Genomic DNA, 15,226 nt, shown 5'->3' on the forward strand with positions numbered 1-15,226 from the left:
TGAAAGCATTTGAGAAAACTGCTAACTGAGAAATAAAGCTGATAGCACTAGACTTGAGCCCAACACTCATCCTGTCCTTTCAGACACAATAGATTTTTAAAAGAAAATCATTCAAGTTTTATTCACATTTCCTAATTTTCATGAGTTGGAGCTGTTATGCTTTCTTTTCAGTTACATTTACAGGATCAAGGTGGGTGGGATGGCGCTAATAGCCAATGCAACTCACAGTATTGGAAAAGAAATCTTTAAATTCAGTGGTTGCACTCCAGAAAAAAAAATAGGCAAGTCAAAATCCAGTTGGCCATGATTCAAATGGTTGCACTGCATGCTCAGTGGTGTTTCTATAGATTATTTTTAAAACTTCTGCTCATGTACAATTCTCAAAAGTGAGGGAGCTTTCAGGAGAAAACTTCAATGCAGGTTGAACGAGTAGACAACAATGGTGTATGTACAGAAGTACCCCCACATCAACAGAGCTCTTTGGATCCTGGCCACTGAAATCAATAGGAGACACCTAACTTCCTCTAGAATGTACCCAAGTCGAAGTCTTACTTGAGATACACAGCTCAGGCAAGACAAAGCATCCCAAACTTTCCACTGGAAAGCATTTAAGTACATGTTGAAGGCTCATTTTGACCAATTAACATTGGTTTAAATTCACATTGGAACTTATTCACATAATTATCTGAATTACTTGCTGAGGGCTATTTATAACTCCTGAAAATCAGTGGGGTTTCCTTACTGTGTAACTGTAGGGACATTTTGACTTACATCTGACAAAAATGTATAATGGGCTCAATTGAGATATACCCACATGAGAAAGGGAAGTGCATGAATGGATCTTTGATGTGGCATAAGAACATATGAAGAGCCCTGCTGGGTCAGACCAGTGGTCCATCTAGTCCAGCATCCTGTCTCACACAGTGGCCAACCAGTTACTATGGAGAGCCAACAACAGGGGATAGGGGGCATTGCCTCCTGACGCAGGAGGTTCCCTTTGTGCTCACGTCTGCATTTAAAGTGAATATGCGAAGATGTGGCTAACCAGTCCAGGAGGACAGAATGGCCATCCAAACAGCCTCACAACTCTACAATTTCTGTATACACACACGTTGTTGCAGAAACGTATCTGCAGGTCCTCGCTGATGATCTGAATGGGATACGTTCATGACCATTAGGGTTGCCAGCTCCGGGCTGAGAAATACCTGGAGATTTTTGGGGCGGAGCCTGAGGAGGGCGGGGTTTGGGGGAGGGGAGGGACTTCAATGCCATAGAGGCAAATTGCCAAAGCAGCAATTGATCGGTTGCTGGAGATCAGTTGCAATAGCAGGAGATCTCCAGCTAGTACCTGGAGGTTAGCAACCCCAATTACTATGTGCAGCGGGATTCCACCGGGAGCTGCATGCAGGGTGAAGCTTTGCAAATAGAGCAGGATTCCCAGAACAGGGTGACTGTGCAGCTTGAAAAAGAGCCACATTTAGCTCATTATTGTCATTTATATGCAATAATTAAAAATCGCTTTCCCCCAGTTTCATGGGACTGAGAAGAAATTCAGCTACACTAAAATGATCATGAGTGCCACAGCTGTAACATTTTCTGAAAGAAAAAAATATATGAATAGAAGTAGATATCATGTGAGTTTTAAGACCGCTTTGATCCTACAAATACAGATGTTTATTTTTTATTTTTTGTTAAAGCTCATAGTGTTAAATTGCTAAACAAGATATTGTTGTTGTTTTGTTTGAAGTGACATCTTAATTTTTGCAACTTTTGGTATTTTTTTTGCTTGTTTGATAACAAGCCTAGAAATTTGTCCCTTTAACTTCATTTTAATAGCAATGTATTATAGCATGATTTATTAACATATGGCAGGTGGAAATTGACAGAAATTATAATGAAATTAAAAGAGCCGTTTATGCAGCAGGCAATTAGTATTTAAGAAACATTTATGTGCAGGCTTTAAAAATGAGAGTTTAGAATCAAATGAATTTAAAATGAAAGTTTTTAACAACTGTTACCTTTTTCCTGTAGCCATTCCTCTACGGGCCGGTTATATTTGAAGGGGATTTTCGGTTTAACCAATTGGAACGCAGTATCAGTGTTGCCTTTAAAGTTTAAAAAACAGCTTAAAAACAATCTGAAAAGTCAATGAAATCGTTAAAAAAAACATCCTAGATCTGTTTCTCGTGCTTGTTTATGAAGGTATTTAAACATATATAACCATGTAGATATTTTTAGTCTTCTTTAATGTGGTGGAGAATAGTTAGCTGTTCGTTGCCTGGAATTCTGGAAAAATCAGAAGATAAGAATCTTGACACTATCTCCCTGCCATATTCCTTGCATGTTTCACCTTGATGGGAAAATGTGACAAATGATTAACCTGGTGTTCAATATCTATCACCAGCTCTCCAAGATTCCATCATGGCCTTTATATAACTGAGAATTGGAACCATCATTGGTGCTATGCAGATGGAGGATTGGGTCTATGCAGGTAGGAACCTAATCAATTCACAAGAGTGTTAGATCACCATAGGGCAAGAAGCAAGGTCAGGCTTAGAATCATAGAGTTGGAAGGGGCGATACAGGCCATCTACTCCAACCCCCTGCCAGTGAGGGGGAGCTCACCACCTCCCTAGCTGATTCCGCTGTCGAACAACTGTAAAAAAAATAGGAACACAGTGGTGTCCCTAGGTTAACTCTGCTATATAAATGAATAACTGTCATTTGCTGTTCATGTGCACAACACATTTCTGTGTGCACAGCACATCGCACACAGGATCCCTAGTCAGGATCAGGCCAGCCAGTGGTAAAGAGGGATGGATTCTACCAGCCAAGGCAGCAGAGTGACAGAGGATTAAGCTAATACAGTGGAATGTCCTCATGACCTGCTCTCAGGATGTGACATTTGCGTGCTATATCGATAGAATAGAAAGCACTTCAGACATGAGCTGCAGTAGAATTAATGTGGAATTGTAGCCCTCGGTGTAAAGAAGGAGGAACCTTAGTATTGTGAATTATTGGGCACTTTCATACATGCCAAATAATGCACCATCAATCCATTTTCAAAGCCCTTTGCCGGTGGATTTTACTGTGTGAAATGGCAAAGTCCACTTGCAAACAATCGTTAAAGTGCATTGAAAGTGGATTGAAAGTGCATTATTCAGCATGTGTGAAAGCACCTATCCTGTTGCACAAACACAGCCAAAAGCAGTTCAATGGAAAGCAGCCTGTTAAGTGAACGGAAGGTGTTCTCTTCCATTGAAAAAGCCATAGCTCAGTGGCAGGGTGTCTGCTTTGTAAGCAGGAGGTCAAACCCTGGCAACTCCAGCTAATAGGGTCAGGTAGTAGAAGTGAAAGACCTCCGCTGGAGACCCTAGCCAGCCACTGCTAGTCAAGAGTGGACAATACTGACTTTGACAGAGCAAAGGTCTAACTCAGTATGAGGCAGCTTTATGTGTTTTAATTGTACAGTTTACAACAACCTACCCATATCAGCTACATTCGAAAACCAGAAGAGAACTACCACCTCAGGTTCAAAAGTGGACCATGTTTGCAATCCCATCTGCCAAGTTCAGCTCAGATTTTGAGCTTGGCTTTCAAGCTTGATAATGCCTCCCTCTTTAAAAAACATCAACAAAGAACCCTGCATTGCTATTCTGACAGACTGACATTTGTCTGGCGGTGGTTCATATTTGATTTTGAGCTTATGCAACATTAGCAGTCAGTTTACATTTGGATGTGAAGTCTGCTCCTTTCAAGTCAGACACAAAGCAGGCTGCAGCCTGGATTTGGGTTAAAAACCTCCTGCCGGGACATTTCAGAAGAGGAAAGCTCTGTGGCTAGGCTGGAGCAAAGGCCGGGATCACAGTCAGTTAGCTGTGAAAAGACCTGCTGCAGGGAGAGGACTCAGCAGATTCAGTCGTCCTTTGCCATGACAGCCAAGAGAACAAAGCCCGGTGCCATTTAGGCCCGACTGCTGCAAATATCAGTTCCCTCTGAGGGAACAGTTAGTTAAGCGGCGTGGACACACGGCAGTCTCCACTGAGCTTGTGCCTCAGGCTCAGCATCAGTCAGCTTGCACTACCCGTAGGTTCTCCTATTAAGGCAATGTAAAACGGTGGGAAGGCGCTCTGTCAGTCATGCTTCCGATGGCATTAGTGACATGGTGCATTGCCTGTGGCATACAATTATCTGAAAGGATGTACCCAGAAAATTGAGGATCGCTTCTACGCTAATAGAGAGATCAAGAATGCAAACCTCAAACCACTTGACTTGGGAATAGTCCCGCTGACTATTTCACAGGACAATCCTGGAATAAATGGCTTGAGGACCAAGACCCAGATAACAGTCTCTTTTTTTTTTTTATGGGTCCGTAACATATGACAAGTTGGGGCCAGAAAAATGACATAATAAAGACTAAATTGCCGAGTTGAAACTTAAACAGATACATGTAGGATGCTAAAAATAAGGATGCATAGAGGCCTGAACAGATATTGTGGAAATGAGGGTGCCAAAGGGAATAATCTGTGCTCTACTATTTTATAGGGCTATGCCTGAAGTTATAGCATGACTTGAATAGGTAAAAATAGTGAACCAGGACTTTTGGAGACAGTGTTCCTCCTTCTATGTACAAAGAAATCCTTGTTTATTCTATTATTGGTAGAGAGAGAAAAAACTCTCACTACTTTCATTGAACTCAGTCGCCACTCTGCACAGCAGGAGCTTCTGTACAGAATGAAAAAGTGAGTCCATCAGCAGACCAGTGAGTCTGCTGGCGCTTTCACACATGCTGAATAATTCACTTTCAATCCTTCCGTTCACTTAACAGGCTGCTTTCCATTAAACTGCTTTCGGCTCTGTTTGTGCAACAGGATGGGTGCTTTCACACATGCTGAATAATGCACTTTCAATCAACTTTCAATCCACTTTAACGTTTGTTTGCAAGTGAATTTTGCACAGTAAGGTCTACCTTTAAAGTGGATTGAAAGTACTTATTTGGCATGTGTGAAAGTGCCTTCAGTCTGGGTTCCACCAAAGCTCATTCTGCCTCTGGTCCCGGCATCTTCTTTAGTTCCCTAACTAGGGGCAGTGTCCACCGTTCCAGACAATCCCAGACTACTTTGTTTGCTGTTGTTCATTCCCAGCTTCTGGTGAGTTATTCCAGCAAAAAGGGCCTTGGCCATTTTGATTCACATCAAAGGCATCTCAATCTGGTTTAAGTACTGTGCATGGCAAAGTAACATCAAAATGCTAAGGAACATTGTTGAAATAAGCTTTTCGTTATTTTTCGTTACATTTCATGGGGATGGGGCAGGGCAGTGAGGGTGAAGCTGGCCAGATAAGCCTTGGTAAGCCTTGTCCTGAACACTTTTTCTTGGAATTCCCATCACTAAAGCCTGGGCTACATGCACAACAGAACAAGGTGGAGGACAGCAGAGCCATGTTTTTCACATGTCCCCCATGTGAAAACCTCAAGTTACTACAGCAAGGTAGTCCTTCACTCGCTGTTCACTTTTGCATTTACACAGAATCCACTAATGTACAGGAGATGTGAACAATGTACTTTCTCTGTCAGGAGAAGTACTATCGATAGCACTGCGACACTCCGCCACCTCATTACCACCTGGGGGGCCAGGTCTCCCACTATAGCACTAGATCGCCTGGCATTGCCCCCACCCCAATTTCCTGCTGCTGCTTCACATGCTGACGGGGGAAAAAATGCAAAGTCAATTCCAGTTCAAAGCTATAAATCTAGAGTTTTGGTGAATCCTAGAGTGTCACTCCAGTGTGATGAGGTCACTTTCGTCTTTGTGCTGGAATTGACGCACATTGGCATTATGCCAATGAATCTGTCCTGTCTGCAGTTTCTTCCAGAGGGTAGCCATTCCACGGCATGTCTAGATCAGGCCTCACTTCCACGGTGTGCCAGCAACTATCAAGAAAGCTTGAAATACCCATTTCAACCAAACCTTATATCTTCCTTAAAACCAGGACAAACATTACTAATCTCCACCACATCTTTACATATTTTGATTTTAAAGTTAAGTTTAAGTTTATGTTATTATTATGATTATTTTGGTTTGTGCAGGAAACATCTTTCAGCATTAAAATGTAAATATCAAAATATCATACCTTTAAAACTAGGAAAAATCAAAGGACATTTGAGGATTCAAAGCAGTTTAAATTGCAACATTAACACCTTTTAATGTTCATTTTTAATTTTAATTTCTTTCCCCCCATTTATCTCAATCATTAGTCAGAACGATTTAAGAACATATGCATGATGAATGTGTTCATCACAGTACTCCATGGACAAGACTGAGTTAAAGGACAATCTGTGCATTGTCACTTTACACATAATATATTTAACGGCATCGCCACCCAAATTCTCATTCATTGAAGTATACTTTGTGTACCACATTATTATTTTTACATGACAACTTTGATGAAAATAACATAGTCATCTTCAGGAAGCAGTAACAGTTTAACAAAAAAGATCACAGTAGGCATCAGTTCATAAAACCATTGAACATTTATATCTGTTTATTTAAGGCAACTAAACTCACAGCAGAGGCCTAGGGGATTGTTTCAACATGAATCTCACCATCCCTTAAGCATGCCTTACCACCTCTTTAACCAACATACAGCTTTTCTGAGTTAAAATCTGATTCTGGGCAGAGAGAACAGAGATAAGTGGAGATTGTCTATACAATAGAATTAAGTGGAGATGTGAAATGTTCACATGTAAATGGAAAGAATACAAAGGTCATAATCACTGGCATTTTTTTTCATGATTTAGAACTGCAACTCACAATTGTCTATTGATTTAGTTCTTCTACTTGTGGCCAATAGAATATTCATCTTTTTCTTTCTTTGATCTATACACATTATGGAACCTTATACACAAAGAAAACATCCACAATATCCCTGCATAAAAGATATTATGAAGGAACAAGACCCATTGATTTCACTTGGACTTATTTCCATGCAATCAGAGTTGGATTAAGGTATTTTAGCATGGCTTCCACTCAGAGCTGGAAGGATGAACCCAATCACTACACATTGTTGCATTACCACCGGGCTTAATTCTTAAAGGGAATCAAAGGAATCACATTTCCAAATGAGGCATTCCTGCAAGTGTTCTCTTCTTAATATGGGATAAAAGGTAGAGGTCTGTGGTTTTAAACTATGTGCAGATTTGACAAAGCTAAAGGAAGAGACTTGTCAACAATGTAGGGATAGTTACAAGAGTAAGGATGGCTTCAGTAATGGGGGAGCAGCAAGAGCATATGGGGAAGTGGCTCATCTATCAACTTTTCATGCTTCTGGAGTGACAGCTAAAGATGGAAGTTATGGATCTCCAGGTGTGAATACACCTGCAGTATATAATGAGGGAGAAAGAAGTATTTCTTCACCAAATGTTTCCTCAGAAGGGCAAATGGTAGAATTGCAACTCACTCACTATTTTCCCTTAATGTCCAAATACATGCTAATTTAGATAGGCATAATAATGTCCTCACTTTGCACACTTAATTATGATGACCTGGGCTAGTTTACATATTATGTAGAAATACAACTGCTTGCATGAGGCATCCATTGAAAGGAAGGAACCTGTGAGACATTATCGCTCGTTGCCTGTGAACTGGAAAACCAATTAATGTAATGATTGATATTATGACTTGGTTAATAGCAGAATAACAATCACTTTTACTGTTCATGAAAGAGAAGCCGTGAACTCACACTAATTCCTCCTTTGACACTGCACTGCTTATATAAATAAACCTCTTGCACTATATATATATATATATATATATATATATATATATATATATATATATATATACACACACACACACACACACACACACACACACACACACACACACACGTCAGCTAGGAAAAGTGGCATCTGAACTAGCCTTTTGATGCTGTTTCCTAGACCAAATATTAAAGACTTAAGATCTTACCTTTGAAACAACATTAAAAACATCTGTTACGAAACGGCTGGAAAATACACTCACCAAGGTATATACACCTCATCTTTGATACTGCGGTGAATGGATACAAGCAACGAGCAAGTGTGGGAGAGAGGGCTACAACAATAGGCTGAATCAATTCACATGTAACTGTGGCGGGCAAAACTCATGGATGACCCAACGTTTTGGGCACTGACATTCTTGTACCATTGTAAGATATGTGGAAGCATGGATGACAGAACAGCTATTTCCTGAAGCATCCCAAATAACTTTTTTTAAAAAAAAAATCCTACTTTCAAGCCCTCACACAGAAGGAGAGTTCACATTCTAGTCAGCCTGATTTATGCACTGCTCTGAGAAGAGTTGTTAAGATTTCTACCAATTAGGGTCTATGGATTTAATGTCATTTATACTCCTTCCTCCTTGTATATGAGTAGAAGTATGTGAAATTAGTACATAAATACTATACAAATGTGCTTAACTCATATAATCAGTACTGGTCTCCTAATCTATGCATCTTCCTTGGGTGTAGAATTTTGGTTGCATATAATTTTGATATTCTTTAGCACACTAATGCTAGAAGTCCTGGGATATGTCATTTCCAGGTCCCCTTACATACATTCAAAGGACATCATGCATCCTGGAAGAAACATCTATTTCTCAGGCTCCTGGAATGTATTTATTATTCCATTTCTGTCCTGCCTTTCTTCCATCATGGAACTCACAGTGGCATATATAAGTTCCCGTGAGATCTCGAAGGAGAAAAAGGTGAAGTGTGAATGAGCCATAGTGTAGCCATGTCTGTGAAGGCCAAGTAAAGCACTGAGGGGAACGTTGGATCCAGTGATGATCCAAGTTATTTTGGGGTTTTTTTGAGAACTTCATTTGTCAAGACCAAGGGGAGAAGGATACACTTCACTGATGGGTTAGAGTCTACAATTGAGTGAGTGGAAGAAGCTTTCACAACAGGATCTTTCTTTCCTCCTTCTTCCCTCAGCATCCTCTTGAACACCATGGAAAGTGTCTGCTAAGGTTGGGGATCGGGGGGGGGGAATCACCCTCCCTCACTCTTCCATAAGCACAAGTATTAAGCTGATTCTTCTATGTTGATGCAAGAGATAAGAAGCACCATTTTGCTCCCTTTTCCCTCCTCCTCACTGCAGCCTCAAAACTATGTAGCACTTTGTCCATGAAGGTCTGCTTCAACTCAAGGTGTTTTTTTTTTGGGGGGGGGAGCACATAGGGCAATGCTGGGGAAGTGGGCCGACAGGGAAGATCCTGTAGAATGAGCTTCTTCTGTGGGACCCAAGCCTCTTTTTTTGGCATTTTTTTTCTCATCTCTGTTTCACTTTTACAATTCCAATACATCACCTCATTGGTAGGGTAAAACTAACCACCTGGGGCCTATGACTTAGAGGTTTTCTGTCATACTTTTATAATTCTTTCTTAATAGTTTTTTTTTAAATTTCATCATAAGCAGAGCAGAATATGCCTCCTACATACTTAACAGTAAACTTTCTGGCTTATACTTAAAAGGAAAAAAAAACCTTCCAAAGAAACGTTATTTCTTCAGACTAGTTTCTAAACCAAAATGGGCTCTTGAGCCATGGAAATAAAAGAGCAATTCGGACACTGACAAATGCTGCATCTTGGCCCAGACACCAGTAATGAAGATGCACTGCTATTAAAAGTGAAGCAGAATGGCTCAAAGGTTCCAGTAAATTGCAACAGGCAGAAAGAAAGCATTTGCTTCCAGGTGGAATATTAATATCGCCTGATACGTTGTCAAGTACTTGAAGATGCTAATCTGAATGCTGTAAGAAAAGAAAAAGAATACATTGGCCCTAAATTAACAAGGAAGGTAGTACGATCTGGCATCCAAGTGGCAAAAAAAGGAAGCTGTGATTCACAGTGGCTGATAAGCTGTGCTTAACAAAGGAGAAACAGTGACTAATAAGTATAACCAACGTTGTATGTAAGACTCTGTATATAACTCCATGGATTTGACATAGATGGTGCCCCACAAACCCCCACTTATTTTATTGTTTTAAGTTTGGGTGGAACAATTGTCACTAAGCCGAGGGGAGATCATGATATTAGAAAATCCACCAGGGGAGTCTTGGGTGGGCAGTGCTAGGGTGGTATTTGGAGCTATACACTTAGATGTGGCAAATCAGTAACACAGGTGAGGCAGTGCACCACCGGCCCCAGCCAGGTTATGCTCTGTTTCTGTATGGAAACCATGTGCAGTTCACAGAGTCATGAGTTTAGAATGGGGTAAAAAAACTTTTAACATCCTCTTGGGCATTTGTGTGAGACTTATCATCATTATCTCTTTTCATTACGATGCTCATAATGTCAAACATGTTTGGATAGCACTGAGCAACTCAAACAGCTGCTGAATAAGTTTGCTGCTGCCTCTGGGTCAGAAGCCCACTCACAGATGACAGGGGAATCAGCTGGGAGTCAGGTTCTGACCCCACCAACTTAGCAAAATAGCTACACAGTAAAGCTGCAAAAGGGAGAGGAGAGAGGAATCTTTTCCCTCCCCTCCAGAGCTGGGCAGGTACAGAGGCAGTGCTTTTGATCACTGCATTGCAAAAAGGAGAGAAAGAGCTCATTTCTCTCTCCTCGCTGGGCGGGATCAAAATTAATGCTTCCTGTTTTGCACTCCTCATTGCAAAAGGGAGAGATAGTTTCTCTCCTTTTCTCTACAGGAAAGCTGATGGGGTAGGGAAAAGAGAAGGGAAATCTGATACCCCACCTCCAAAATTTGCTGCATCTCAGCATGTCTGGAAGACAGCAAAGGTTCCAGAATAGAAGATCAGAAGAATCCGTCTGCTGGGAGTTGGCTCTTGATTCCCCTCCCCTAAAAATCTTTGAAGGGTACAGAGCTCCTGGATACTCCTTTTTCCTGTTCTCATGTGGGGAACCTAGAGAGATGTCTGATAGTTCACAATAATCATTGTACTGAGTGAAAATACGATTGTAACTCCACCCTACAATTTGCAAGGCACCCTGGAATGATGTACTCTGTATTCAGATTTAGCCTGATAATGAAGTTTGCTTTGCTATTCCCTATGAGGAATAATTTATATTAAAACTGTTTTGTTGATCTCCACACTAGTGCTTTAGAAAGGAAAATCCTAAATAAACACTGGAGCATCAAATATGTAGAGCAGGCATTAAAAGAACTTGCTAGACAGTCTTTTCATTTTTTTTAGAATCCAACTTTTCCACAGACTTATCAGGTAACCTACTTGTGCTTCAGTTCCCCCCCCCCACCGAAGAAGCATAATTAAGGGACCTGAACAGAAGAGCAAACTATTTTCATTATTCAAGTTTGCTTCAGTTCCCAAGTATTTGTCCTTTTTCTTACTGCATTTGAAAAAGTTACAGCACTTGCTATTCTGGTTCTGCCTTTCTTTTCTGTCTTCTCATTTCCTCTAGTCCAGGATGACCTCGACCTCCTCTTTCCTTCTGATCTTACCATTTCCTTTAGGTCTTTCCTTCTACTTTCATTCCTCTCATTGTGGTGCTTTTATTGTCAAGAATTGAACTGCACACCAAGGCTGCCTCAACCCACAGGCTTTGGAACAAAAAAAAAGAGATAATATGGGCACTAAAAGACACCAGGAATAGAAGACAGAATTAGCAGGCAAGTGGAGTGAGAAAAGAAAGTCAACTAAAGTTAGTCTTATGGTCACCCAACTGAACTTGTCCTTAAGTTTCTTCTGGCTTGAAGAAACCTGACTGTAAAAACTACACCACTGTTAGCTTCCATTCTTGCTAAAAGACCGTTGGTGGCTTTAACTTAAGACCATTCTTTGCCTGATGTTATAGAACTTGTGAAACACTTGTTCCCAACACTACACATTCCAAAGAGGCTGGGGGAAAGTCTCAGGAGGATAGACCAGATGGCTACGTCTCAGCAAAAGTTAGGCCTATGATCAGTTCGAGAGGAAGAGATAGAAATGAAGTAGGGGACTTGAGGAAATGGAGAGGAAGAGGAAAACAGGTCAAGGGAAACAAAGAAGAAACAGGACGCTGACTCGAGAGGCAGTTGGGCCTTTGGATGACCAAGGAATAAAAGGATTGCTAAAGAAGATAGGGAGTTGGCAGAGAAGCTAAATTAATCCTTTGCATCTGTGTTCACTGTGGAAAGTGCGGGGCATGTAGCCAGGCCACAGCCACTGTTTTCAGAAAGGGAAGAACTGAGTCAAAATGAGGTGATGAGAGATGAAGTTCTAGACTTACTGGGAAAATTAGAAAACAGTAAGTCTTCAGTCCTGATGGCATACACCTGAGGGTTGTTAGGGAACTCAGATATGAAATCGTTGATCTACTAATCTACTAATTTATCACTAAAATCAGCCACTGTATCAGAGGACTAGAGAGTAGCAAATGATTTTTAAAATGGGCTCCAGAGGATAAACAGGAAATTACAGGCCAGTTAGCCTAATGCCTGTCCCAGGAAAATTAGTAGAAATTGTAATCAAAGATAGAATAATCAGGCCCATAAAAGTACAAAGCCTGCTGAGGGAAAGAGTTCATGGGGTCTGTCAAAGGAACCTAGATGCCTACGAATAAGGACATCCCCCATGAAGTTGGAGTGTTCTACAGCAACCATGAACTATAGCAATGAATGGTTAGTGCTCATTTAGTGCTTATCAGTGTTTACAATAAATGGCACCCTTTGACTAACAAACTCAAACTTTCTTTTGAACAAGTAAAACTGAACCGAATCAACTCCCCAACGCTTGACTTGCTAGTTCCCTATGTGGATGTTGCTGAGTGAGGACAAAAAAATCCATTGGTACAATATTTGCAGACATTAACCTCCCTAGGAGTGCTAAATTATCACAGGAATTATGTAGTCTTGTTTATTTGTCAGTATGTTGGCTGATGAAACTAACGGTAAATGATTGAACAACTAATAAACTCAGAGCCTCATTTTGGGCTCCCTCCCCCCAAATCTACACATACCTACACATGGTCAACATGATAAAATGTCCTTGTGAATTGATATATGTGGCCATAAGTTTGTGTTCTATTAAAATTTGTATTGTTGAACATTGGTCTCATATACACAACCACTTGTGGCTCATTTTGTTGAAAAAGGACACACTTATAATGATTTGCTGGGTTTTTTGGTTATTTATAATTTAGTACCACATGTCTTTAATCGTGTAGATTTGTATAAGCCCTTGCAAGGTCAGGAGGCAACATGGATATATAGATTAAAATTTTACACACCAAATGGGCTCAATATTTAACTTGTTTCATCTGATGTGTCTTTTTAAATTATATTTCTGGGTCATAATTAAAGATAGGTCTGCAATGTTGTATTAGATATAATCTTTAGATGATATCAGCATACAAGTCTTTGTTGTTGCATTAGAATATAATATAACATGTAGCATTTTATATAAACATCAGTGGCCTTATGTATTTTCTTGTAATAGTGTATTAGGGATGTATCTTTATACATCTCTATTCTTTATCACATGGCTGCCTGGAATAGTTATTGTAACTGGTCTCCCTTTAATTATGCTTTCCTTGTGAATGCTACTAGCGAGCATTTTTTGCCAGCACAGTCAGTGTTACTTTTGCTAAATTTGTGAGTATGTTTGCACTAGTTAATTTTGACTAATTCTTTTTTCTTAGTGATTGTTCCATTATTAGTTATTCGTGGTATATATTGTTTTTAGGTGCTCCTGCCTGCTATCAAGTCTTTATAAACAGTTTGACTGGTAAACCTCCTCTCTTCTTAGGAGTTTCCTTCAGGTGGAGTTTTTTGACTTTGGATAGAAAAGTATAACATGTTTTGTTCTATTCAGCTGTGATATAATTAATTAAATTGGCTGTAATATATTACAGTATATTAAGAACCAGGCTTCGTCCAATGAAGATTGTCGAAATTGGATTACATCCAGATCCCTGTTCCCATTGCTGCAAATATTTTCCTATAAATGTATATATTTTCTTACTACTGACAATATTTTTGTTAATATTTTGTTATCTAGCTTTTGGCCACATTTTATAATTCCTGTAGATGTTTTCCATCTGTTTGTTACTTGTTCAATCTTCTGTGGAATAAATAATTGTTAGGGTATTGTCGAAGGCTTTCACGGTCAGAGTTCATTGGTTCTTGTAGGTTATCCGGGCTGTGTAACCGTGGTCTTGGAATTTTCTTTCCTGACGTTTCGCCAGCAACTGTGGCAGGCATCTTCAGAGTAGTAACACTGAAGGACAGTGTCTCTCCTTCAGTGTTACTACTACACTGTCCTTCAGTGTTACTACTCTGAAGATGCCTGCCACAGTTGCTGGCGAAACGTCAGGAAAGAAAATTCCAAGACCACGGTTACACAGCCCGGATAACCTACAAGAACCAATTGTTAGGGTGTTTTTTATCACAGTGTACTGTGATTTTGGTTTGCTTTTTACAATGTAATTCCTTGGGTATTTTTCTTTATTATTTTGGGAATCTGCTAACATGACACACAGTTGCCTCTGCATGGTAGCTGCTCCCTATGGTTTGCTTTTTCATGCGAGTAGGCCATCAAGCGTTTGTGTCAGCAGTTTATATGCCACACTAGGAAGATTCTCCATAGGGTATAATGGAGCTGATTTTTTTCAGATTCCGGAAAAAAACCCAGGGGAAAAAAACCCCATACTGGTATGGGAAATTGGACTATTTGGGAATCCTGAAAAATTTCAGCTCCAATATACCCGAATCCAAATTTTCCCAAAATGTTTTTGCATACCCCTAGCGGGGACATGAGTATGGGGACATGAGTGAGCAACTAAACCCAACAAGATTGCCCCATGGAGCATCTGTATTACAGTGGTGATTTCCATTCAGTGGCCATTATCATAAAAAGCATTTTGATATCCATCTTCAAACTGGATTTGAAAGACTAAAAAAACCCCTTAAGCTGCTTGACCAAGGTCATACAAGATAACTTTACGAAAGATTAAACCGATCACATTTTTTTTACATTGCTCTTTTGGAAAAGCGCTGAAATTGAGATGAAAGAGATTGTCACCAAACTTTCTTTGCTTTTGTGTGGTTTTTGTTTGAGTAGTCAGGCCTGTTTTATGTGCCTTGCTGGTTCCAAGGAAGAATACAGGACCAGAGGGTTTCTTTTAATCTACCTTGTTTTAAAATATAACTAATTAAGAAAGTATTCCTAGCTTCTAGCCCTTTTCGATTTTCTGAACCAACAATTGGATTATGGCTTATCCTA

At 40.1% G+C, this 15,226-nt stretch overlaps 1 protein-coding gene across 3 annotated transcripts in view; it reads right to left on the reverse strand.

Annotated features, from left to right (window-relative positions):
• Positions 1–15,226, reverse strand: part of NRXN3 (neurexin 3) — a 1,387,810-nt gene that overhangs the window by 186,738 nt on the left and 1,185,846 nt on the right. The window contains exon 19 of one of the 3 annotated variants that reach the window (XM_056852139.1): positions 2,019–2,105. The exons of the other annotated variants lie outside the window; for them this stretch is intronic. Coding sequence (XP_056708117.1) covers positions 2,019–2,105 — 87 coding nt within the window. The remainder of the gene's footprint in view (positions 1–2,018; positions 2,106–15,226) is intronic. 3 annotated transcript variants of the gene reach the window in all.

Source organism: Euleptes europaea, chromosome 6 (assembly GCF_029931775.1).
Source record: "Euleptes europaea isolate rEulEur1 chromosome 6, rEulEur1.hap1, whole genome shotgun sequence".
NCBI lineage: Eukaryota > Metazoa > Chordata > Lepidosauria > Squamata > Sphaerodactylidae > Euleptes > Euleptes europaea.